We start from the raw sequence: 27,506 nt of genomic DNA on the forward strand, positions 1-27,506 counted from the left end.
TCATGACCACATATGCAAGGATACCTGAAAGAGACTGTCTACATGGAGCAAACTCCACCCACAGAAATTATGTTGGTAAAGCATTACCAAACATTCATCCAAATCGAAAAAGGACAACTTTGTACACTTAAAAGCCCAAATAATAAAATTGGATTTACCAAATAATTAATATAAGTGCTTTAACAAAAGTCTAAATTATTTTCAATTATTATAGTTTTATATAAACTGTAGAAGAAGCTTGTATTGAACCCTGAATTTTCCTTTTAGATTTATAATAATTAATTAATAATTATAATTAAATTAATTATAATTATATTTAATCACACATTATACATTTGCACATATACAGTGAAATTCCTTTTTTACATATCCCAGCTAAGCTGGGGTCAGAGATTTTAATTTCAGTCTGCGGCTTGAGTCCTGTATGCAGACACATGAAAGGTCATCTTGGTCATCTTTGCTTTGATAAAGGCTACTAGACATGACAAGGCTACTAATCAACAACGCTGGGTTTCCCATGCATTGTTATTCTCCTTGTTTTAGAACAATTTTAAAGCAAGCGCACGGTTCCACAACTGCTCTGAGGAGATGTTGGGGAGTTTGGAAGAGTATCTGACCAAGAGAAACGTCCCTCCCACAGCGGACACAACTCCAGACAGCCACAGAGCCTGAGTGATCACCTGTAAAAGGCAAAAAATCCATGAATCAGAATCCGTGTATCATTCTTTCATTTCATATTGAGTTAGGAATTCAAAATCGTAAAAACAAAAAACGTCTTTCATTATTCGTTTACAAAACCAATATTAAAAAACAAATAATGACTTGTTTTTTGTAATTTCAATTTAATTCTCAGGTCAAAAATAGAAAATTAAAAAAAAAAAAAAAAAAAAAAAAAAAAAAAAAAGCCATGGGACACTGTGCATTTTGATTATTTGACTGGTTGTGCCGCCCCCCCCACAAGATGCCGCCCTGGGCAACTGCCCATGTCGCCCATGCCTAAATCCGCCACTGACTGGTGGTCCACACTGCACTTGGATTGACTGGCATTTGCAGTTAGGGTGACCAGACATCACTTTAAAACTGGGGACAGTCCTGATTTTTCAAGTCATGTACCGCGTCATGGTGGACTTACAGTCGGGACACCTTTTGTCCTACTAATTAGTCTTAGGCAGCTATAGTTTGATTGCTTTAAATAAGCATTTTAAATTGACATCAGTGTTTCAAATGTTTTTGAAAGGAGAAATCATCAAAGAGTAACGAAAGAATCGGTTTATTTTCATTTTTTCATATTGCAGTGCAATGAACAAAGCACGATGCGGTTCAGGGAATATACAGATGAGCATTCATGCCAGTGAATTATAACAGCTACAACAGTAAATAAATTATAAATAATAATAATAATAAATAAATTGGAAGATTTTATTACATTTAATATTTAATAAAAGACAGTAAGTATTTACACGGCAGCGAAGAGTACTAATTTCAAGCTCAGATCATTCCGACATCCATGTTTTTGAATGGGAATATGGGTAGCCTTTACCTGCTGGGTCGTATACGTGGCAGTTTTGTGTGCCTTTTATTATCGGACAAATGTGAAGGCTGTGTGTAAATGCTGATTTTAAATTCACTGGTCGAGATTTCATGAACTTCCTTTAGCATAATTTCCATGGTGAGCAAGTCCCTCACACATAAACTCCCTGAGCGGGGTACAGTTAGTTTTAGGTTAGATATTTATTTATTTTGGTTTAATCGGTTTCTCGTACTCGCGCTCTCTATTGGCAGCAAGTTTGCAAGGATTTCGCACACTTGGCTTGATATTATGGTATATAAATATAAATGGTATACAACTATAATATACAGACATAAAACACTGCACTCAGAACTGTCAGCTGGTGTGGCTGCAGAATTATGACTGAAAATGCCCCGATACACTTTCATTGCTTAGCGTACTTAAGGGACCATCTGAAACTTTCACTCACTATTAAACACAGGTGGTGTCCAATCACTCATTCTGTTGACATGCAAGTTAAACATAAAACATTAAAAGTACACTTTTACATGTTGTAGTAGGTTGCCAGTTAAAAGACTGAGCTACTACATTAAGATTTTTACAGTAAATCCAATAATATGAATACAGGATTAGATTATTTAAAATAAATAAATAATTCACCAAAACGTTACTTCACATTCCAAAGGTTGTAATAAGTTCCCAGTAGATAGACTCATAAATCTCACCTGTAGTAAGTCAGTCTGCCCAGTGGGAACTTACTCCCACCTTTGAAATGTGAAAATATTGTTTTCGTTAATTTACGTGATTTTCTTTTCATAATATCTCTGGCAATCTACTAAAACCTGTGAATATTTTTATTCTTTTTTAATTTTTTTAATAATGTTTTTTTTAGATAAAACATGCAAGTCAATAGTCAAATAAATGACTGCTCTGAGTTTTCAGATGGTTCTTTACGCACCATTGGCAAATAGCCAAAGAATATAGAATCTAAAACTAACTTTACCCCACAGTTAACCGTAAGCCTATGTCTTTACAATGTAGGCATATGCTTCAACAGTCTTATGAATGTATGGTTATTTTTGTCGTCTCATTAAAACCATGCCTTTTCAAACCGGAGCAATGTCAATGCCTGATAAATCTGGCTATTTGATGAGAGAGATAGCTCAGCTGGAATAAACATGGCGAGTTCTGGAGAATAAATGGTAAAGAATTTAATATTAACTGAGATGAATTTATCTAAACAATTAAACAGCAGAGAACTTTTATTCTGTCTCACAGCATTGAGGAAGTCGACGGTGCAGGTTGATCAATCAGAAGAAAGGGGTATTTCAGGTCCACCGATATGTGCGAATCAAATATTCAAGCCATATATTAGTGAAATCAAATCATCAAAACATACAGTGCCCCGTGGCTATTTTTCCAATTTCCTATTTTTAACCTGAGAATTCAATCAAAATTCAGAAAAAAAAAAAAGTGATTATTTGTTTTTTAATATTGGTTTTGTAAATGAATAACGAAATAAGTCGTTTTTTTGTTTTTCCAATTTTGAATTCCTAATTGAATATGAAATGAACGAATGATACACGGATTAATATTTACTGATGGATTGGTTTCTATTATATTTGCATTGTCCTGTGAATGCTCAGAAAATTCTCAAGAAGTAATGAGATGTCCCTAAATCTTTGACATTTATGTATGCTAGATACCACGATTGTCTTTAATAGCTTGGGTGCACGGCTCGCCAAACACTCTCAAACCTTATCTTGCCAGTGCCAGCGTTTGACAGCTTCATGGTATCGTGTCCTGGTGAATGTGACCTAAGAGGCAAATAATGAAACATACTGTATGAACTACTGGACACTTACAGGAATAGTTCACCCAAAAACCTTTTACTCACCCTCATGTTCTTCCAAACCTGTATGACTATTTTTTTTTCCAAGGAACACAAAGGGAGATGTTTGGCAGAGCGACAGCCTCAGTCGCCATTCACTTTCATTGATTGGAAAAAATATATATTGGTTAAAGTTCTGACTAACATCTCCTTTTGTATTCCACAGAAGAAAGGAAGCCATACCAGTTTGGAACAACTTGAGGGAGAGTAAATTATGACAGATTTTTCATTTTTGGGTGAACTATATCTTTAACCAATCTTGAACATGGTACAACTAACAACACAAAACCACACAAAAGGTCTTACCATTGTGTAAAGTGGAATGATTGTTTTTGGCATGATGAAGTGAAGGATGTTGTCCAGGTATTTTCGGAACAGGAAGTATTTGGAATTTACATGTGCCCTCATCTAAAACACAAATCACATAGTGCGTGAAACTTGTGGCGGTATTTTATGGTCTAGAACACAGTTGTAACGTAATCGTTAAAGGTGAAAATAATTTCCTATTTAAAATTGGACACAAACATCAAAGATTTCATTATAATATTTAGACAAAAATTTGTACACATTTGAACTTGTGTGTGTGTGTGTGTGTGTGTGTGTGTGTGTGTGTGAGAGAGTGTGTGAGAGAGAGAGAGAGAGAGAGAGAGAGAGTGGATGTGTTCCTACTATATTTATTAATCTGCCAACACTAATGAGGCTGACCTGTGTGTCACTGCAGTCTGTATGTCACATAAGATCAGCTGAAACCAGTTGCAGTATTTCGAGTGATTACTGCTTTACTGTGACTGTATGTATATATATATATATATATATGCATACATGTGGTTGTGCATATTACTTAATGAACAGAAATTCTAAGGACCATATATCATTCATTCATTCATTATCCTCCATGCATCAATCCATCCATTTATCCATTATTAATTCTCATCCATCCATCCATTATCTTCCTTCCATCCATGCATCAATCCATTCTTATATCAATCCATATATCCATCCATCCTTCATTATCATCCATTCAGCCATCCATGCATCAAACCATCCATTCAATCCATCATTCATTATCATCCATATATCCATCCATCCATCCATCCATCATCATTATCATCCATCCATTCATCTATCATTAATTACAATCCCTCCATCCATCCACCTATTCATCAGTCCATCATTCATTATCATCCATATATCCATCCATGCATCCATCAATCCATCCATCCTTAATTATCATCCATTCATCCATCTATTCATCCATCCATCTATCCACCCAATCCATCCATCATCCATCCACGCATCAGTCCATCCGTTCATCAATCCATAATTCATTATTATCCATTTATCCATCCATTCATCCAGTATCATCTGTCCATCATTCAAAATATCAATCATTCATTCTCATCCATAATTCATTCATCCATCCTTCATTATCATCATCCATGCATCCATCCATCCATCCATTATATTCCATCCATCATTAAATATCATCCATCCATTCATTCATCCACCCATCCACCTATCCATCCTTCATTATCATCGGTCCATCCATCCATCCATACATCCATCCAGCCACCCAACCATTATCTTCCTTCCATCATTCAAAATCATCCATCCATTCATCCATCCTTCATTATCATCAACCATCCATCCATCATTCATTCATTCTCATCCATCTATCCATTATCTTCCATCCATCATTCATATCATCCATCCACCTATCCATCTATCCAGCCAGCCAGCCATTTGTCAGATTCTGTTGGGCCCTGTTGATTCTCTGAGAATCTTTTATCAGACAGTGTAGCAAGTTGCACAACAATGTAAAATTAACTTTTAAAAGACAGCTATAAATATAAGGTTCAAATATCATATTGCTGAATTTCATGGCCTACCTCTATGTAGTTGTACATGGCCAGGTCAGCTATGGCATGATCATCAGGTACACGAACTCTAGTGTATTCTTGGAGAACAGCAGCTGCAGGTATATGAATGAAAATGGTTAATGCATCTCTGTTAAGTCTCTCCAATAACATTTTGCATAAGAAGTGAACACTTTTTATACACCTGCAATTTGGGACTAAATATCTTGCTTTCTGGCCTCTTTTAGTTCCCTCGAGTTTCTTTGAAATCTGATGTCATAAAATGCAATTAAGACCATTTTTAATTAGCATTCACTGCTAATTGGCAATCAACCTAATTTTTACAGCAGCATTTGTTGCTGTGATTTTTGGGCTAAAATGGAAAACAATGACAAAATATTTTTTTATATTCAAAGATGAATGCACCTTGATCGCTGAGTGTAAATTAAATTAAACTAAATAAATTAAAATATAATTAAAATAAACTAAATAATTAAATTAAATTAACAAATTCTTTATATGCATTATTCAGTTTGAATTTTCTTGTGTAGTTTTACCAAAGTCTTCATTAAAGTGGTCCATAATCTCGTCGAAAACTAAACAATCCTCAAAGCCCTGTGAATAAATAGTAAGGTGATATACATTAGTCACATTAAATATAAAATCACATTAGTTTTCTAATGCAGCATGGAATTCAAGAACAGTCAAATTCATAATCATAAACTTTGAAGGGGCCTTTTAGTACAGTTTCAACTGAATCTATCACAGAATTGTATGAGATAAAACAAATATGTTGGTTTTTAATGTTTTCAACTTGTCTTGCTAAAACTTTTAAGTTTAACTGCTACAAGTATGTTCATCAATATCATTCAGATACACATAAGATATTTACATCATTAATTACCTTAATTTAATTTGTTAATCAATCAAACTTCACTTACAGCGTTCATGCCTTGACCATAGAAAGGAACGACAGCGTGTGCAGCATCTCCCATCAGGACACACTTATCAAACAGATGATATGGGGAACACTTCACTGAGACCATGGCCTGAGCCGGCAGTCGGAAGAAATCCTTTTTAAGAGCCTCACTGAAAAACACAAACAGTGTGTATAGCCTAAAGACCTAAACAAACTCATTCTAATAGAGTAGTAAATATCATTCATACACATATCTGGACACACAATCACACAGTTTTACTTTACTTTGTTTTACAATGACTCACTGCTTATGTTAATCATGACATTTTATGTACTGAGGACAATGTCATTAGTAAAGTTTAAAGGCTCTTTTTTAATAAAATTTTAAAAAAGACTACATTTTTTAGCATTCCACCTCCATGCAAATACTTTGCACGTTGATTAAAGGGTTAGTTCACCCAAAAATTACAATTCTCTCATCAATTACTCACCCTCATGCCACACCAGATGTGTATGACTTTTTCATCTGCTGCACACAAACAAAGATTTTTAGAAGAATATCTCAGCTCTGTAGGTCCATAAAATGCAAGTAAATGGGTGCCAAAAGTTTGAAGCTCCAAAATCCACATAAGGGCCCATAAAAGTATTCCAGACAATTCTGGTGGTTAAATTCTTATATTCTGAAGCGATATGATAGGTGTGGGTGAGAAACAGATCAACATTTAAGTCCTTTTTCCTTCATTTTCACTTTCTCCTTCTGTTTTTGGTGATTCGCATTCTTCGTGCATATCGTCCCCTACTGGGCAGGGAGGAGAATTTTTTTATTTTTAAAGGACTTAAATATTGATCTGTTTCTCACCCACATTATTATATTGTGTCTGAACACATGGATTTAACCACTGGAGTCCTATGGATTACTTTTGTGCTCCCTTAATGTGGATTTTTGAGCTTAAAAACTTTGGCACCCACTCACTAAAATATTCTTTTAAAATATTCATTATTGTGGGGGCCTGGGTAGCTCAGCCAGTATTGACGCTGACTACCACCCCTTGAGTCGTGAGTTCAAATCCAGGGCATGCTGAGTGACTCCAGCCAGGTCTCTTAAGCAACCAAATTGGCCCGGTTGCTAGGGAGGGTAAAGTCACATGGGGTAACCTCCTCGTGGTCGCGATTAGGGGTTCTCGCTCTCAGTGGGGCACGTGGTAAGTTGTGCGTGGATCGTGGAGAGTAGCATGAGCCTCCACATGCTGTGAGTCTCCGCAGTGTCATGCACAGCGAGCCATGTGATAAGATGCGTGGCTTGACTGTCTCAGTAGTGGAGGCAACTGAGACTTGTCCTCCGCCTCCCGGATTGAGGTGAGTAACCGCGCCACCACAAGGACCTACTAAGTAGTGGGAATTGGGCATTCCAAATTGGGAGAAAAGGGGATAAAATAAAAAAATAAAATTCTTCATTTGTGTTCTGCAGAAGAAAGAAGTCATACACATCTGGGATGCCAGTAGAGTGAGTAAATGATGAGAACATTTTAATTTTGGGGTGAAATATCCTTTTAATTACAAAAATTATAAAAATAAAATTCTTATAAAAATTGTGAAAAGAAAAATCTTTAAAAAAAATCTATTTTCAAACACGTGGCAAAATTTTATAAATACAATATCTGCATTCACACTGGCTTCATATGGTTTTGAAAATCTTTTATCACATTATACCATTAAAAGTTTTAATGACAATTAAGAAAAGGTGCTATTTATGAATATTATATTAAAAAAATATTTTTTGAATACTGAATATCATCAAGTTTTCTTGGGGTTAAACGCAAAACTAACTGACCTTAACACAGTCAGTCTGTAATATAATTTCTATTTGATGGTTTTCTTTTCACATGACAATAAAATAACTTCTTGCATGTTTGTTATACCACATTGACTGTGGTATGAAAGTTGATGAAAGATTTTCAAATATTAATAATATTTTAAAACAGAACCACTAATTATTCTTCTTCACTAATTCATATTCTTTTTAACAAATTACAATTTAATATTATGCTAAATAACATGCTTTTAAAAAAGCTGCCTTTTAATGAAACTTTTGTTCATTGTTACGATTACAGGATGGTCACACCACCATGACATTTAGTTTAAGCCCCATAAAAATAATAATCATCAAGAAATTCAGAAATTAAAAACATATTCATCATTTTGTAGATATTCAATTTAGTATCAGTATTAATTTAATGTATGTTGTTGTTGTTTTTTTTAATACTGTAGATTCAGGCACCAAAAATGAGCATCATGTAATTGGTCCATAAATTAAAAAGATAATTCTATCATGTTGTAAAAATCACACTTATTGGATGAATCTTTCAGTACTCAAGTATGTGTCAATTATGTCTGTGAGGACTGTACAATCATTTTGACAAGCAAAGCTAAATGTTTCAAATGACTCACTGTCCTCACCGCTGTCAGCTCAGTACTTTATCTACCCATCACCTGCATCATTCATATTAAAGTAACCTTCCCGCTGCACTGTGTCCGTTAGACTGCAATTTCACACCTCACTAAGAAGTACTCCAAAACTGAGAGTGATAAAAGAGTCAAGAGAGAGAGAGAGAGAGAGAGAGACAGAGCTGTACTCACACTCCTATTAGAGAGATAGAGTCAGGGAAATATTTTTTGAAGAACTGAATGACCTCGTCACCAGTGTGAATCTTCTCAAAGTCTTCAAAGGGCATGAAGAGGGTGCATGTGAACGTCCTGTCCTTCAAAACAAGAAATCAAAGGAACTGTTTACCATAAGGAAACTACAGCATTCAACCAAAACAAAAGATGTTCAAATGCTTTCAGAGGCCAACGTCAATTTACTGATTAACAAAGTAATTCTAAACTCACTGAACATATTACAGTTTTCAAAATAAACAAATCTGCTAGAATACATGAGAGTGATCTGTTAGAACAACATGAGGGAGAGTAAATAATGACTGAATTGTAATTTCAGGTGATCTATGAATTAGGAAAACTTTATGGGGAAACTTTTTATATTTTAATACAGTATTTAATGAATGCAACCTTAAATCACACAAATATTACAGCATTTAACAATGTATGAAAATCTGTCACCTGGTTCTCCTTTTTTGGCTTTTTTGCATTGTATGTCAGAGGTTATTTATTCACAATAATAAGTAAATAATAAAAATGATAATACAGAAATACATATAAGTAAAAATTTCAAATGATGAAATGACCTCACCAAGTTGGGCAGGGCGATCATCATAAAAGTGTTCCTGGGCCAAATGTGCAAATAGTTGGGCTCCATCGCAAACTTACAGGACACACACAGAGAGAGAGAGAGAGAAAGAAATGTGATCACACAAAATGAGGGCAGGTGTGTAAGATTGCCATAGGACATTTCTGTGATTCTTACATCTCCATCTTTGGGAGGCATGGTGAGCTCCAAGTATCCGTGGGGAATGTAAGTCTGGCTGTAATTAAAACGACTCTGGCGTAGGAACTGCTTCCTGACGGCAGAGAAAGCTCCGTCACAGCCTACGATCAGATCTGCCTGGATATCCTTCTTATGGCCATCAGGTCTGTGAATCACAAGAGCCAAATTTAATCCTGCCAATCAACTTACATCTCTACTTTGCTGAATTTATTTTTAATTTAAAAATGGCTTTTTTTCATATCAAAATATAATATTAGTTTAACTGATGGCAGAGCAAATATATTTGCTTTGTCAGTTACTTGACTTTAGTGTTTAAAATATATTTTTTTCATATTTAGTAAGTTCATTCTTCTCATTAAGAATAATTAAGTATTTCACATTTACTTTAATAACATATCTCCTCTGACTATTAATTAAATTAAAGCCAAATGATTCAAGGCAACTGCATTAGTTAGATATATAACAGACGATGTACCTAAACTTTCTAAAAACTTTTCAAATTTACAAGCACAAATAACATAATCTGAAACTGTTCAAGTTTAGTTATTAGGATTTATTTTAAGAACTAGTTATTTTATTAATTTAAAATGCTTAGTTCATATTATCTGCATTATTTAAAGATTTAAAGATTTAAAGTCAATTTCACTTGATGGAAATACAATTGTAATGCGTAAATATTTAAGAATATTTTTTGAGAGTACAAACTTTTGTGAACCTCTCAGGCAGCCAATCCAGAATTGACCCATTTAGAAAAGCTTCTAAACAAAGTAATATACAGTACACTTAAGTATGCATGAATAATGTGGAGTTAAGTGTCTTATCGCTACTGGCGGGCCATATAATCATCTAAACTGACAGACATGTTCACAACTTTACAGGTGCATAATGTTAAATAATGTTAAAGAGTGTTATGAGAAAGGGTTAACAGGCTGTCCATACTGGAAAACTTCATATGAGACACAAATGATAAGTACAGAGAATACATTAATTTAAACTAGAAAAGAGAGAGAAAGAGAGAGAGAGGGGAGAGAAAGAGAGAGAGAGAAGGTCACTGTTTACCCAAGAAAAGTCATTGTTCCTTTTTCTGGACTCCAGTCATTCAGCTTGTGACTAAAGTTCAGTGTCATGTTTGAATGTGCTTCTGCCGCTGCAAGAAATAATTTTAATTGTGCATGTTTGCATCAGTCACAAAAAATGAATAACATACATGCTTACATGTGTATGTATATATCTATCATCAATCCATCCATCCATCCATTTTTATTTCGGCATCTATACATTTCAACCCAGCATCATCTGTTTTTCTTTTTTTTCAAAATGGCCGAAAAGGAATAGGCCTTCCCTTTTTACACGTCTTATTTTATATTCTCTCTTTAAATATTTCCATTTACAATCAAATTCACAACACATACAAAGAAAACAAAGAAAATATAAACAAAAAATAACAAGAGCAAGATGGCTATGTAACATTTATAAATTTAACTTCACCCTAACAAATAATTCATTTGAATAAAACATTACAAAATGTACTGTTTGCTTTAACTGCTTAATTTCTATACACATGACACATATACATTTATACAAACATATACTGTATACACACACACACATATATATATATTTTACAATGTTCCCATCAACCCAATCTTTCATACTTTTTAAACACCTCAATTTTAAACATTCTTTTCAATTTATTAATTGTTTGTTTTTCACAATTTTAATTCATTTTTAAGCTTGTTCCATAATTCCACTACTTTACTGTAATACATCTATTTTTCAGATCAATCCAAACTCCACTTTTCTTACTGTAAAATATATATATTTCAAATTATAATGACTCTCTCTTATGGCAAACATATTTTGTACATTTTTTGGTAATAAATGCTTGTATGTGTCATACATAATTTGAATAAAATTTGAATCCACCAGATCTTTAAATTTCAATATCTTTAGTTTTATGAATAGATGATTTGATTTTTCTCTATAATTACTTCTACTAATAATTCTTATTGCTTTTTTTTTTTTAAACATAAAAAGTTAAGCATTTTCCCAATATGTAATATAAGGCACAATAATTGAACAATACAAAGCATACATTATGTTATCATTTAAAAAGTCTTTGACTTTATACAAAAGTGCAAATGATTTAGCTACTTTTGATTTCACTTGATTTATATGTGCTTTCCTGCATAATTTATCATCAATAATAACTCCTAGAAACTTTCTTTTGACAGTTTCTTTTACTCTTTCAGTTATTGCATTGTCTATTTCTATCTAGCAATCTGTATTAATATCTCTATTACTAAAAATAATATACTTTGTTTTTCCAACATTTAATGACAATTTATTTAAATCAAACCATTTTTTACCTTGTCAAATTCTTTTCCCACTATATTTTATACATTGTATAAATTATCTACAGAATAAAATAATTTGTATCATTCGCGAACAAAGTACATTTAAACAGTTTTGATGATATCATCCCAAAATTATTCATATACAAAATAAATAATTTTGGACCTAAAACTGATCCCTGCGGCACTCCGCATTTAACCTGCATTGACTGTGTACCAGTTTCATTTAAATTATCATATTGGTACCTATTCTTCAAATAACTTAACCATGAATTCCATATTTATTTACTTTTTCAACAATAATTCATGATCAATGGTATCAAATGCTTTCTTTAGATTAACAATAATTCCCACCTCATATTCATTTTTGTCTACTGCGTTGATAATTCCTCCACTAGTTTCATAGTACAATTTCTTTGGAATGCTTTGCTCAAAATCCATACTTCCATCACTATAAATATTGTATTGTCTAACCTGGTTACATATAGTTTCTCTAAAATTTGAGGTAAAACTGAGGTAGCAAAGACACAGGTCTGTATCCATCTATCCATGTAAATAAAGCCTATAAAGCCAACATTCAAAGATTGTCTTGACAAACTTTCCACTTCTAGATTTACTTGAAATGTATAATTGGTTAAATTAACATCTACCTGTTAGCAGCTCCTTGTTTAGGTTGGCTCTGTCCACAGAAAGGATGTACTACAAAAAGAAAAAGACAAAAAAAAAAAAAAAAAAACTCAGATTTGTTTGTGTTTGTGTGCAGGAGGAATATGACAAGTTAAACCTCTATTAAATGTATGTCCTGGATTATCAGGAGTCTTTTGGGTCTGAAATGGTGGATTTATGACATTCTAGATCTTTCCTGCATTAATACTGTAATAGATATGGTTTAGGTACTGTTTAGATGACATTGCTTTTTAAAAGCACCATGATGCAGGTCACTGGCATTATTCTTTCTCTTTCTGTGTGTTTCTGTGTGTTTCCACAGTAGTAATAAGCAGGGTTGGGGAGTAACGGAATACATGTATTGGTATTACGTATTTAACAATTTTACAGGCACATGTTAACAGGCACGATCATATTTTTTATCAAAAAAAAATTCACGTTGGATCATAATTTCTTTTTTTCTAGTAAGACCTTTGATATTAGAGCAAAAATCACATTCTTGATAATTTTTGTATTGTTTCCCTGTAAAAATATCTAAAAATCCTTAAAACAAATCAATTTGATTTATCTTGTTTTAGAAACAACACTGCATAAGATATTTAGGTTTTTCAGAGAATGTATTTTTAACATGTGTATTTTGTCTTACTGTACTGGCAGAGCTTTTATAGTCAAAACAAGTGAACAAAATCTACCAGTGCTGAAGAAGTAATCCAAAGTATTTAGAATACATTACTGACCTTGAGTAATCTAACAGAATATGTTACAAATTACATTTTACAGCATGTATTCTGTAATCTGTAGTGGAATACATTTCAAAAGTAACCCAACCAACCCTGGTAATAAGATAATGATTGCAATGTTTCAGTTTCTGACCATCTGCTGAAGTCTTGCTATAATGATAATCCCTGCAGACATCATGAAGCACAAAATGAACACATACAATCTGGGTCAGAGAAAGTCAAAGAACTTTTTGATGCCTTTTAATGTCCGCAGTTTTTTTTTTTATGGGTGTTTCATATTTAAAATCAACATGAAACAGTGTACTTAGTTCTTAATGAACCAGGATATTCAACAACAAAAATGTAGGACTGGTCTTAATTTTATCCTTCGGTATTGGATCATCAAAATTTGGAAAGGTGATTGGAGGCCAGGGGTTGAAAAATAAGCCAAAAAGGAAAATAATTTCAAAGGCGGAACAAGCTACGAAAAGGATTATTATTTGAAAGATTATAAATATATATTTTTTTAATATAGAATAACATGCATCGACCAAACTACTACTCTTTGATATTGTCAGGTTTTTTATGACCACGGTAACCCAATTTAAGGTGTAGTGAATATAACATACAGTGCGGATTTGCTGATTTCTCACAGAAAAGGGTGAAAGAAGATAAAAGAAGATATGCCATAGTCCTTACTGGCCCTGTTATGTCTTCATTATGATTGTAATAATTAACAAACTGGTTTACAAGGAGAAGGTTGTACTGATTCTGCTGGGGTCACTAGTCATGGTACTCATGTTATGTATCAACCGCAAATGGGCTCAGCGCATAAATGTATGTCTGATGTAAATGTTCTCAACTAGTGGGTAAATAACCCCATAACTGTGCAACAATTTACAGACTGTCAAGTGACTAAGCATTTCTGAACTGCAGAGATAAGCAAACAAAAGGTCACATTTTGTACTATCAGGACATATTTGTGCAATAGTTATTATTACCTGTCCTTTCCGGCCATAGGGTATGGCAGAACATTTTCCGCTCAAATTGTGGATCATACGGGCATGCATTGGAATGCTTTTGGAGACTATCTACAAGAAAAAACACATTTGAATTGATCTGACTGCTCAAGACATTTTATATCAGCAAATAAGTGCTAGCGGGAACAAAGAACAGATTTTATAAGAGATCACAAGATCAAGATTTAGACTGCCGTTAATTGCGCCTGAACTGCGATTTGTTGGGGTATTTTTAAACAGTTTGATTTAACCAATTAGGACATGTTCCTGGATCAACATTACTATCAGACAATCACAACCTAAACATTACCTAACCTAAACCTAACACTAAACCCACTCCAATATCAGATTAGATCCAATCTGACTGGTTGAAAAGAATTATGTTGAAGCTTGTAACCTACGCATAACCCTTCTCCTAAAATTGGACTGGCTGATCAGAACAGGTCCTACTTGGATAAATCACATTATGCATTTTAAATACAAGCTCCATCTGCCCTTCCCCCCATCCATCCATCCATCATCTGTCTCTAATGACTCAATCTAACTATCACAATCTGTCAGAGGTTAAAACTAAATTGTGTTTACTCTGGGTTCTGTTCGTGCAGTATTCCTGATCTTCCTGATACAACTGTAAATAACCAAATCATGGAGACACTGGATCTTCCCAAATTCAGTACTTTCTGCACTGACAGGAAGTATGACTGTAAAAATATTGACTGCAAGTATAATTTGACCTAGTTTCACATGGCCACACTTCCTCACAGCAAGATCCTAATTTCCCTCTGCAGAAAAACTTGAGACTGGCTCAACTAACACAAAACTCATGAGTTGTTCTAGAAAATGCCATTTTAATAGTAGCCAGCAATTTAAATCTTTTTTTTCCCCCTTCTACTTACTCAAAATACTGTGGTGTGTATTATTTTTTAGAGTGAATAAGTGCCTAATGTCTTATAAGCAACACAAATCTATGTCAAATAAGAATAAATGGGTCCTACGGACCTGGACACCAAACTGTGCATTACGTTTCACAAGCAACACAGGTAAATGTGGACTAAACCCACCTTATCCTCCATTCCCACATGTTTCAAGGCCTGGCGCCCCCTGTGGGAGAGGGCCAAGTTGATGCTACGACCCCTCACGACTTTGGCCTGCAGAATATCTAACGGGATTTCAAATGGACAGGTTAGTAAAACACAACTTATGGAAAAATGTGAAACCTTTAAGTTTACAAAATGAGACTGTGGTTGTCTACAGTGGTCCAAAAGGTATTTGTACAACAAAAGCCAAATCAAAAAAAATTTAAATGTCATTGCAACAGATTACAAATTATAAAAGTTTGTGTCATTTATTTTAAAGACAGCACAAGCCAACTTTTCAGGCAAAGAAAGGTTTGTTAGGTATTAAATGAAAAACAATAGATATGTTGTTTAAAATGATGACAAAACATATTTGGACATTCTCTGGTTGTCAAATGTTAGTGGAACATGTTCATAGTTAAAGGCAGAGTTCACCCAAAAATTAAAATTCTCTCATCATTTACTCACCCTCAACACAAACAAAGATTTTTTGAAGAATTTCTCAGCTCTGTAGGTCCATACAATGCAAATGGTGACCAAAACTTTAAAGCTCCAAAAAGCACATAAAGGCAGCATAAAGTAAAATGACCACAGTGGTTTAATCTATGTCTTCCAAAGCGATCCAATTGGTTTTGGGTGAGAACAGACCAAATTGTAACTCCTTTTTCACTATACATCTTGCCATTGCAGTCTCTAGGCACGATCATGATTTCAAGCTCGATTACACTTCCTAGTGCTTGACGCAGGTGCAGAGCCCTAAATGGTGCTATAGAAAGTTTAATTGAGTTTGAAATAATGATCACCAAGGTTGATGTCAAGATTTGTAGAGAAAAAGGAGTTACGTTTTGGTCTGTTCTCACCCAAAACTGATTGGATCACGTCAGAAGACATGAAGTCGTTTGGATTACTTTTATGCTGTTTTTATATGCTTTTTGGGGCTTCAAATTTTGGTCACCATTCACTTGCTTTGTATGAACCTACAAAGCTGAGATATTCTACTAAAAACCTTTGTGTTCTGCAGAAGAAAGAAAGTCATACACATCTGGGATGGCATGACAGTGAATAAATGAGAAGAGAATTTTCCATTTTTGGGTGAACTATCCCCTTAATATGATGAACTATACTGTGGTTACAGTGCTTGGACCTCTGTGTGAACTTAGGGGTCTTCATACATTCTCTAAAACTGACCTTAATGGCTCAGAAAAAGTGAAGTTAGTTCTGAGATAGATTGTAACAAAATTTGTTTGCAGATGCCACTAGGTATAGTATTTTGTTATCTAATGCAATGACATTTGGACATATTTGAGTATGACTTAAGTGTCCAAAAACTTGGTCTAAAGTCCTTCAACAAGTTTACTGTGTTTGTGAACATTGGGGTTACACTCAGTATGTTTACAAAGGAATAATAAACCTGGAGTCATAAAATTGAGATAGCTCATGTCTTCACCTTCTCGAGATTCAAAGACTGCAACGTCAAATCCTCGTTTTGCAAAGAAGCAGGCATTCAAAGATCCAACCTGAATTCAGATAATTAGAATAAATAATAACTGTGCATGTACTAAAAGTAAGTGTCTTTTTTTATGATGTCACTCCGTAAAACAAAGTGAGAAAGGCCAAAAGATTACTTTTAAAGGGGAAATGTAAAAATTGCGTAAATTCATGTTTCATTAAAAAAATAAAAAAAATAAAAAACACAACAGACATAGTTAAAGCTATCAAATAATGTGATTAAGTTGAGTATTGCGTTAATTATATCGTCAACATTATTTTTGGTGACTGTGCTACCTGAGAATGACCCCATTACAAACATACACCTCTGATAATGTTTCACAAAAGTGGCCATCAAACTACCTGAATATTCCGGGTTCAACACAATAAATAAAAATCTGGGTTTCAGTGAGGCACTTACAATGGAAGTGAATGGGGCCACTTTTTGGAGGGTTTAAAGGCAGAAATGTGAAGCTTATAATTTTAGAAAAGCACTTACATTAATTCCTCTGTTAAAACTCATGTATTATTTGAGCTGTACATTTGTTACAATTTTTTACATTCATTTTAGGGTTTTGGGTTTGTTGACATTACATCGTCATGGCAACAAAGTTGAGAAATTGGCAATAACTTTACACAGAAAAGGTTAGTAAGAGGTTTTATCACACTAAAATAACGCCAACACGCATGTTGTTTACGTCTTGTGGCTATACTTTTAAAACAGTGAGAATTTTAATGTTTTCTGATTGGCCCCCATTCACTTCCATTGTAAGCGCCTCACTTGAACCCAGATTGTTGCTTATTTGAAAGAAAAGGAGAGACGAGTTGAAATAAGTTTTTGTGGTAATCAATATTATGCCACAAATACTGTCGATTAGACTTAACTTGTATTGAACCCGGAATATTCCTTTAAACGTCGGTTCTTTCATGAATATTATTTTCTGCTCTTTGATCAAGCTAAATAGTAAGGATGCCCATACCTACACATGTAGTCCTATGTGATATAATGGCACTTATACACAGAGTTTCATAATCATTTTGTAAATTATTAACATGCTCCTCATGTCTGTTACAGACTATTAGAATTACTATCTCTGACTCAAAGTAACTAAAAATAACAATAGTTACATTGCAATGTTAACTAATTTGACACTTGTTATATAGACTATACATATAACTTTATAACCGATAAAAGCCTATAATGTTTGTGCAGGGACATACTTATACAATTGTAATGATTTTTTGGCATTTGTCAATTTTTCCTGTGCTTGATTGCTCAAATACTCAAACATCCTGGCAGATAAATGGGTGTAGAGGCTTTAATGCAGACAGTAGACGTTAAGTGAAAGCATTTTAAGATATGTAATCAAGTCATAAAGATGATTCTCACCAAACCTCCTCCCACAACCGCGATCACTTTCCTCTTACTGCCGCTTGACTTGTGTGTATGTGAGGAAACAGCCTCCATGTTTAATAATCCTGAGTTATTAAATGAGTGTAATAAGTAAATGAGGATCTGCTGGTGTCAGACTGTGACTGTGAGTTTCTGGGAGTATTTAAGCAGGATTATGAGGTTTTGTAGTTATGAAGGAGGAGCGATTCAGAGTCGTCAAACAACGGATCAGCCCCCGTTAGTAATAATCAAACCCAGCTAAACGCTTCACTAAAATAAAATTCAGTTTGTGTTTAATGTCATGGGAATAGTGTCAGGAATCAGTGTAGCCTATTTCATTGTTCATTTTATATGTCCAAAGAACATTAAAACTGATTTCAGAATGACAAAGCGAGATCGGTAGTGTCATAATTGACACTTTTATATTATTACTGTGTGTTAAATCAGTTCAAAACACGTGTAACACCACACCCTAGTGGAAATAATAAAAAACTCGTGAAAATGATGTACTTGGTGCATGTGCAGAGACTGTTTAGCCTGATGGGATGGACTAAGGATGCATAAAAAAAAAGTTCCGCCTCACAGGTAAAAGAGTCAATCACCTTTTAAATATAGACATCGCCTGTCAATCAATTTGAGAATACGCATGCGCATTGGCGGACCAGACTGAGAAATATCGTTTTTTATGGCGTGATCTGAGCTAAAGAAGCACAATTTATGATAGCATTATTGTCAGATTTGACAAGGTTCTTTGATTGTATCTTGACCAGCTGTTTTGGAGATTTTGGTCTTTCGCAAAAAGTACATAGGAGCTGTACTTTTATGCCGCTTATTAGATAGAAAATAGCTGTCCAGGCTGCCCAGGAGCGTTCCAAAAATGGCCGCCGAGTGAACTTACTTGCCTTGAAAACAGCTTTGATGAATGTAGTTGTGGAATATTAGTATTGATTTTCAAATACAAATAAATAAATCCAATAAATCCTCTTCCTACTTGCTTCGGACTGAATCTGTTGCCGTCGTAATTTAGACTAATCAAAACCTAAATCAATTTACGTAACGTTTTAATATATAAAAACTGCCGTGACCCGGATTCGAACCGGGGTTGCTGCGGCCACAACGCAGAGTACTAACCACTATACGATCACGGCGAGCTACCTAGAAGGTGCTTTGCTTCTGCAAAATTTAGTGTATTTATTTTAGTGTATATTCCAAAGTTAAACATTTTATTTAAAACTTGTGCATGAAAATGTAAAATAAAGATATACAAATAAAGACTACTTTGTTTTAATTAAAAAAAAAAAAAAAATCAAGAACATGAACGTGCTCAGACTCCACCTAAATTGCAGTACAGAAAGTCTTTGAGTCATTCCAAATTACTTTAATGATGTTTACACATAGCCTAATTAAGTCCTACAAAGTGGAAAGGTTAATTCATGGCATCATTTGCAAAATTTAACGGATTTAATTTAATTTTCAGGGGTATTTTTTTTTTATGTTTGTCAGGGCATTTTTTTCTAAACATATACAAAAATATAATATCACTCTTTTATTTATATACTTCAGTTTAATCAATTAATTCACATAAATTCTCAATCTAAATCATTCAGAATATAGTACCTCCTACCCATAAAATTAAATCAACATCAATTCATATTTTATGTCATAAGTTGTATAACTAGGCTTAAAATAGAATATTAAGAACTGTTATAAATAAAAAACTGAAAAATTCATTACGGCATCATGCCCCCTCAAAAATCTGAAGCTGCATGATGACTCTGTATACATTAGTGTAGATTATGCTTTAAAATGTTGATGTTTATGACCATGTCATTTGTCTACCCAATTACATTCGATGTTGTCACCATCATGGCAAATGGATGATATTCGGTGATTAGAGCAGTAAGAGATGATGTCCAAACGTTTTAATATTATTTGTATGTAGTTGACATTTGACGTATGACTTGTCCATTATAACAACAGAAAGAAAGAAAGAAAGAAAGAGCAAGCTAAAGCATGAACAAACAAAAGAAAGATAGAATGAATGAATCAGTTTCTCTTTAAATAGTCGTGTTCCCCCCTAAGCATGAATGTAGGTGCGGTCTGTTTTGTAACGTCAAACGTAGGCAAGACATAACTAAGCAATTTCAGCGATGTCAGGAAACTAAAGCGTATTTAAAAATATTTTGCGAAAACAATTTATGTTTTATATGATTATAGTTTACAAAAAAAAGAAAATCTAACTTTGAATTTAAATGAATAAACAGCACATAAAAGCTGTTCCTGTCATGCTCTGAAATCGATTGGTTGTGTCTGTAGAAATAATGGCGTCCTCGTTCTGACGTCTTCATGAGAGTTTTGTTGTCCAGCAATGAAGTATGCAAAAATGTGTTAGCCGGTGGGCCTTTACAGCGAGATATCTTCCGAATTTATGATATTATCCACAGTTTTTCTTCGAAGTATTAGGTAAGTGTCAACTATATACTTATGGAGTGTATTGGTTTGCTTTTATTCGCTGGGCTCATGTGCTGCTCTCGCGCTAGTTAGCCTCATCGCGGGACGCTCGCGACACACCGCGTTTCATCATATTGTATCATATTTTCATGTTTTAACATGTAAGATGATTTAAACTCAGTAATATTTCACTATTTCGGTATAACTCAACAGTAAATCAATGTAATGATGAAAGTCACATGCAAACCCTTGAAGCCGACTGTTTCAAACCGGGCTAAACTTAAACCAAAGGACTTTACTTACTCCTAATAAAAGGACTAGATTTACACGTAACTTGGTCTTACACTGAAACTAAGTTACTGAACCAAATTTACACGTAAGTTTAGTCCATTAGTTTACTTACATTTTAAGCACTCCCAAAGGACTAAACTTCTTGTTGTTTTTTTTAAACTAAAGGATTGACTTCACAGCTCTCATGTTGTTCTTTATGTAGCGTATTTGCCCTTAAAATGTGTCTTTATTGCACTATATTGTCATTTTTTACTAAATAATGTACAGTATATGCTGATAAATCTTAAACTTAAACGCACTTAGAAGGTTTGAAGGAAACTGCATGAATAAGAAATGTGAATATACTGTATATGGCAATCTGGGCATAATACACCTAGTGTATCTATAGTGTAGTCTATTTTTGATAAGATGTATTATTTTAATACTTGGGTTTAGTGAGCCATTTAAAGGCATAGTTCACACAAAAAGAAAATTCTCTCATTATCTACTCTCCCTCATGCCATCCCAGATGTGTCTGACTTTCTTCTGCAGAACACAAATAAATATTTTTACAAGAATATCTCAGCTCTTTTGGTCCATACAATGCAGGTGAATGGTGACCAAAACTTTGAATATCCAAAAAGCACAAAGTCAGCATAATCTAATCAGCGTAATCCAAATGACTCCAGTGGTTAAATCCATGTCTTCTGAAGCAATATGATAGGTGTGGAATAAAAACAGATATATAAGCAGATGTAGGCTATAAACAGATTATTTGTCACATTTATTATATATCTCAAATTTCACTTCTTTTGTTTTTTGGCAATTTGTCTTAAATATTGATCTGTTTCTCACCGGCACCTATCATATCTCTTCTGAAGACATGGATTAAACCGCTGTAGTTGTATGGATTACTTTTATAATGCCTTTATGTGCTTTTTTGACCTTCTGAGTTCTGGTCACCATTTGCTTGCATTGTATGGACCTACAGTGCTGAGATATTCTTTGAATTTCATTGTGTTCAGCAAAAGAAAGAAAGTCATACACATCTGGGATGGCATGAGTGTGAGTAAATTCCGAGAGAATTTTAATTTGGGGGTGAACTGTCCCTTTAGGAGTTATGTTTTTTTTTTATATGGACCAACCTCTTGTCTTAAATCAAAGCTCATAAATGAATGTCTTTGTTTGTCCAGAGGTCTCTCGACTCTGTCCGTCAGAATGAGTGATCCGGCAGTGATGAGGGTGGTGAGCACTATCATTCGCTCTCCAGAGGACAAACGGGAGTATCAAGGACTTGAGTTTACAAATGGCCTGAAAGCCATATTGATCAGTGACCCCACCACTGACAAATCATCAGCTGCACTGGATGTCCACATAGGTAAACAGAACATTTTTTTATTATTTGCTCCATGTAGTTTATTGGTCCCCTTACATATCAGTAAGTGCACTTATGGCTTTCTACTCCTATGTATTTTAATACCAGACATTTATTACTGACCTGAAGGACATGTCAAGTCTCCATTATTGGCCATCATTAACTTCATTTAACACAATTGAATGGTTTGCCTCAGTATGTCTGTCTCTGTAACTTTCCCCCATTCTTCCTCCGGTCCACAAAAAGCATTTATTTTAATAACCTTGGCATCTAACCTTGTCCTGGTTTTATGCCTTTTATACTGTGGAGAGACACTCAAAAAGCTCATGAGAGTTTTGAATAATTTAGTTTCTGAACAGGCCGTTCTGTAAAAGCTGGTAACACATGCCAAGTTGAATCTTTTCAGGGGGAAAAAAAACAAGAAGTAACTTGTACAACCAAACAGTTCATTTGAGTTAGGCTAGTTTGCCGCCTACTATGTCAACACAGACCTTTGGGTGGAGTTGCCAGATGTTAGGCAGTACAGATTTGAACAACTAAATCACTTTTTAGAGCACTGTATGTAAAGAATGATACTAAACATGGCATTGTTTACTTTGTCTTTGTTAATGTTTAACGTGGATATAGGAGAGCTGACGTGGTCGTGTCATTACTAACCTTTTATTACTTGCTCATCGCACTTTTAAAGAAGTGTTTCGTTAATAAGTCCAAGAACACTACTACTGAACAAATGAGGTCATGTTTTTTCCTCTTTCTTAGACTTGTTTAAATTGCACATAATTCTGATTTAAGTGAATAGTTCACCCAAAAATGAAAATTTCTCCCGTGGAACACAAAAGGAGATGTTACGGCCCAGCACACTTCATCCAAAATCAAAGAATGAACGGATGTGATGTAATTTAGAACAAAATCTCACCAAAACAAAGGTGTTTTTGAGTTTGTTTCTGTGGTTCGTAACAGCTCACCAGTGGGGACTTTCAGGAAAACTTCTAATAGGCTGCTCAACACCTTACTGCCATTGGTCCATGACCAACATCAGTAGGTGTGACCTGGAGCTCCACCTGTTTTGAGGCCGACAGCAACATGAACACATCTGCATGCAGAGTTATTAGCAAGCTGGTGCAAATTTAACATCATCTTTCTGATCATTTGCGTAGACGCATTTTCCAAGAACATGTCGTGCCTTTTTATTTATTTTTTAGTAAGTCTACAAAAGGAGTCAAATCTACTCAAATGCTCTTAAGTGCCTCTTAAACACTCTGTTGTTTGATTTGCTGCTTCAGTCATGTGCTGTCTGCAGCCGAATGCCATTCACACATCTGCCCATATTAAGGAATGCAAATCATTCTTGTGTCTGTATTCTAACTATTAAAGGAACAGTGAAAAATTATTATTTTATTTTTTAGACAGTAAAAAATGGAAATTCTCTCATCATTTACTCTCCTTCATCCCATCACCGATGTGTATGACTTACTTCTGTAGAACACAAATGACGATTTTTACAAGAATATCTCAGCTCTGTTGGTCCATACAATGCAAGTAAATGGTGGCCAAAACTTTGAAGCTCCAAAAACCACAAAGGCAGCATAAGAGTAATCCATAAGTCTCTAGTGGTTAAATCCATGTCTTCTGAAGAAATATGATAGGTGTGGGTGAGAAACAGATCAATATTTGTCATTTTTTACTATACATTTTCACTTTCACATACTTTTGTTTTTGGCAATTCACATTCTTCATGTATATTGCCACTTACTGGGCAGGGAGGAGAATTTATAGTAAAAAAGGACTTAAATATTGATCTGTGTCCTCACCACACCCATCATATTTCTTCAGCAGACAGATTTAATCACTGGAGTTGTATGGATTACTTTTGTGCTGTCTTTATGTGCTTTTTGGACCAAAAAAGTTCTGACCACCATTCACTTGCATTTTTGGACCTACAGAGCTGAAATATTCTTCTAAAAATCATCATTTGTGCTTGCAGAAGAAAGTCATACACATCTGGAATGGCATGAGGATGAGTAAATAATGAGAATTTTCATTTTTTGATGAACTATAACTTTAACATTCTTTTATTCACCTATCTTTGCAATAGTATCGGTGTCATCATAAATTACAATAACAGAGTGTGATCGGCACATATTATGGCCACGTATAGTGTATTAGCGTCATGAATGCAAAAGGTAAACATGAATTACACATTACCTACTGCATGTATATTGCTTTCATCCTCAATTAGTAATAACCCTGTAACAGTTCAGGAAAGGAGGATGCGGGAACCGGAGTAATGAACAATTAGACTTTAATGAGACTCCAACATAAACTGAAACGTAACGACACACACACACAGAGCGACCTCATGCATCTCGCTCTCTCTGGCGTCCCCGGCTCGTACATCCTCTCAGACCGGCCACGCCCTCCTCCTCGTCACAAACCCCTTTTTTTACTGATCTCGTGTGAATTCTCATAGAATGAGGCATGAAGTCATTGATAACACTTTAATGTTATATTACTTTTTAATTTTTATGTACTCTTGAGGGTCCTCATATTTAAATGTACCTCTAAAAGTGCGACCCCCCCCCCAGCGGCATGGTCAGTGTCTGAATGTTCTCAAACTGTACGTTGTTTCTCTTTTGGCTCTGAGTGAAGAACGAATGTTCAGTCTCAGTCAACATTCACATTCATTACATGGAAAAAAGATAAAAGGAAAGTGAATAGTGACTGAGACTGTCATTCTACTTAGTATCTTTTGTGTTCCACTTAAAGTAAGCCATACTGGTTTAGAACAAGGGGTGAGTTGATAACAATTTTCATTTTAGGGTAAACTATATACCTTTTTTAAAGAATGACAATTTTTTAAGCTTGATGCCGAGTTGCTGTAAGTGTGGGAAGAGAGGATGGAAAATGGGATATTTTGCCTCCATTCATATCCATCATTTTGCATCCAGTGGTCAAATGCATTCATTTACGATTCACTACATAGTGAAATGCCACATAGTTCATTGTGTGGGGATAGAAATAAGAATTAAGAGTTAATTATGTAGATATAGGCTAGCCATAGACACTACTGCATATTCATGTATGACGTCATTTACACGTCTCGCAAAAAAAAAAAAAAAAAATTATGAAAACATTACTTCTAATCTGATTTGACTTTTAGACTGAAAATTATTTTCAAAACTATAATATACAGTATTTAATGAAATATACATTTAAATAAAAGATGTAAAACATAGGGGAATCACTCCTAAGCCAATCCTTGGTCATTTGTTGCATTGAAATGAATTTGTGTAAAAATTGGACCGTTTACAGAAATTAGTTCTGCTCTTGTTTAGGCCCGTGCTTTGCATCTGATTGGAAAACAATCCATTTTCATGCCTTTCTGTTTTGAGTGGGACGCCAAATAATATTTTGATATTTTATTCAATATTTTACATATTTTATTTGGATATTTGCTTTCTGAACAAAGACTACAGGGTCGGAATTGCTGACTAGTATATTATGATGCACCTGGCACTAGTTGCTCTAATTCCTTTGATACTGTAGCTTACCTTGCTGACCTTTGTGTATCAGGATTTGAATAAGTATGAGGCACTTTAAAAAGCCTGAACCTGCTGTCATCAACTGAATAGATTTGACACTGAGTTCCAGTTTGTGAAGTGCTTAAGATTCAGTATTGTTGTGGCAAAACCTACAAGCAAACAATGTTTTCTTGATCCTCTCTTCTTGCTGTCCTGCAGGTTCTTTGTCAGATCCTGAAAACATTGCAGGGCTAGCCCACTTCTGTGAGCACATGCTGTTTCTGGGCACAGAAAAGTACCCCAAAGAGAACGAGTACAGCCAGTTTTTGAGTGAGCACGCTGGCAGCTCCAACGCCTTCACCAGCGGAGAACACACCAATTACTACTTTGATGTATCCCATGAGCATCTGCAAGGGGCTTTGGACAGGTAAATTAATCCAAAAAGAAGCTCGAAATGAGGAATTGTTTAATTATTAAAGCGTCATCTGGAATGCTGGATTGTTTTAAATGCCCATGTGAGCCCTGTGTATGAACTTATGAAATGGTGAAAAGGCTTCGGACCTTCAGGTGTCACGCTGTCTGTCGGTGTCCAGGAGGAATCATGTTGCTCTGTTTTGGGATGTACACCGGAGAGTTCAATTATAGCCCTATATACACTATATACAGTGTGACCCAGAACACCACATGCTCATTTGAATGATTCATGATTAATCTCAAACAACTTGGTCTTGACTCTGTATCTTGAAAAAGTTCACCCATGAAATGAAAATTCTGTCATTAGCACACCTTCATTAGCAACCTATATGCTGTCTTTTTTTTCTGTGGAGTACAAAAGCAGACGTTTTGAGGAATTTAGACCCTTCTCTTTTTTTTTTTTTATGCAACAACAGTTCATATTGACCACAGCTTAATGTCCATTCCACATATTCATATTAGCGCACCACATTCAGTGTTGTTGACGCATCTAAAGGCTTATTTTTTTATTTATTAAATTGAGCACAAAGGCAGATGATAACTGAACCAGTGTGCATGTCTCGCCGCACCTGACAAACTATTTTATGACATATTTTTATATTTTAGTTTTGTTGGTATCATGTGAAGGATATTCCACATATGTGTCAGCATGCTAAGTTTTAGAAGACAAACTAGGTATCCTAGATAAACCTCTGATGGTACATTCCCATTGTGGAAAAAGTTAGAAGACGTGCTCATTCCGACAGTCACTGATGCTTTCTTAAGCAGACAGTTTGTTTGACTTTATGTACACTATATGGCCAAAAGTTTGTGGACACCCCCTTCTAATTAACGAATTTGGTTACTCCATTAAATCCAGTAAAGAAAAATCTTAATGTTTCTTTGTGTAATGGCTTGGGCTTTGTGTGCTTCCAAATTTGTGGCAACTGTTTGGGGATAGCCCTTTTCTGTTCCAGCATGACAGTTCCCCTGTGAACAAAGTGAGGTCCATAAAGAAATGGTTTACTGTGTCTGGCGTGGAAGAAATTGACTGGCCTGCACAAAGCCCAGACCTGAACCCCACTGATCGCTTTTGGGGTGAA

At 34.8% G+C, this 27,506-nt stretch overlaps 2 protein-coding genes and 1 non-coding gene across 5 annotated transcripts in view; 1 reads left to right on the forward strand and 2 right to left on the reverse strand.

Annotated features, from left to right (window-relative positions):
• Positions 1-297: 297 nt before the first annotated feature.
• Positions 298-18,477, reverse strand: LOC127414414 (kynurenine 3-monooxygenase). Of its 2 annotated transcripts, none has more exons than XM_051652423.1 (15): positions 18,331-18,477; positions 16,900-16,969; positions 15,438-15,535; positions 14,359-14,448; positions 12,623-12,671; positions 10,678-10,765; positions 9,598-9,763; positions 9,424-9,495; positions 8,814-8,935; positions 6,199-6,346; positions 5,815-5,872; positions 5,291-5,373; positions 3,708-3,809; positions 3,268-3,327; positions 298-680 (listed from the first exon to the last, which is right to left on the reverse strand). In XM_051652423.1, the coding sequence occupies exons 1-15, from the start codon at positions 18,406-18,408 to the stop codon at positions 540-542; spliced, it is 1,425 nt and encodes a 474-aa protein (XP_051508383.1). In that variant the 5' UTR covers positions 18,409-18,477; the 3' UTR covers positions 298-539. The 2 variants fall into 2 exon arrangements, with proteins under 2 accessions (XP_051508383.1, XP_051508384.1); XM_051652424.1 differs by having other exon boundaries at positions 555-680; positions 3,217-3,327.
• Positions 18,478-19,409: 932 nt separating this feature from the next.
• trnah-gug (transfer RNA histidin (anticodon GUG)) lies at positions 19,410-19,481 on the reverse strand. Its single transcript has one exon. It is a non-coding gene; the product is annotated as a tRNA-His (tRNA).
• Positions 19,482-20,655: 1,174 nt separating this feature from the next.
• The window catches only part of LOC127414409 (insulin-degrading enzyme-like), a 28,866-nt gene continuing 22,015 nt past the window's right edge, over positions 20,656-27,506 (forward strand). For both annotated transcript variants that reach the window (XM_051652416.1, XM_051652417.1), the window contains exons 1-3: positions 20,656-20,796; positions 22,248-22,432; positions 26,170-26,377. In XM_051652416.1, the coding sequence (XP_051508376.1) occupies positions 20,762-20,796; positions 22,248-22,432; positions 26,170-26,377 (428 nt within the window). In that variant the 5' untranslated portion in view covers positions 20,656-20,761. The remainder of the gene's footprint in view (positions 20,797-22,247; positions 22,433-26,169; positions 26,378-27,506) is intronic.

This window comes from Myxocyprinus asiaticus, chromosome 23, assembly GCF_019703515.2.
Source record: "Myxocyprinus asiaticus isolate MX2 ecotype Aquarium Trade chromosome 23, UBuf_Myxa_2, whole genome shotgun sequence".
NCBI classification, from domain to species: Eukaryota; Metazoa; Chordata; class Actinopteri; order Cypriniformes; family Catostomidae; genus Myxocyprinus; species Myxocyprinus asiaticus.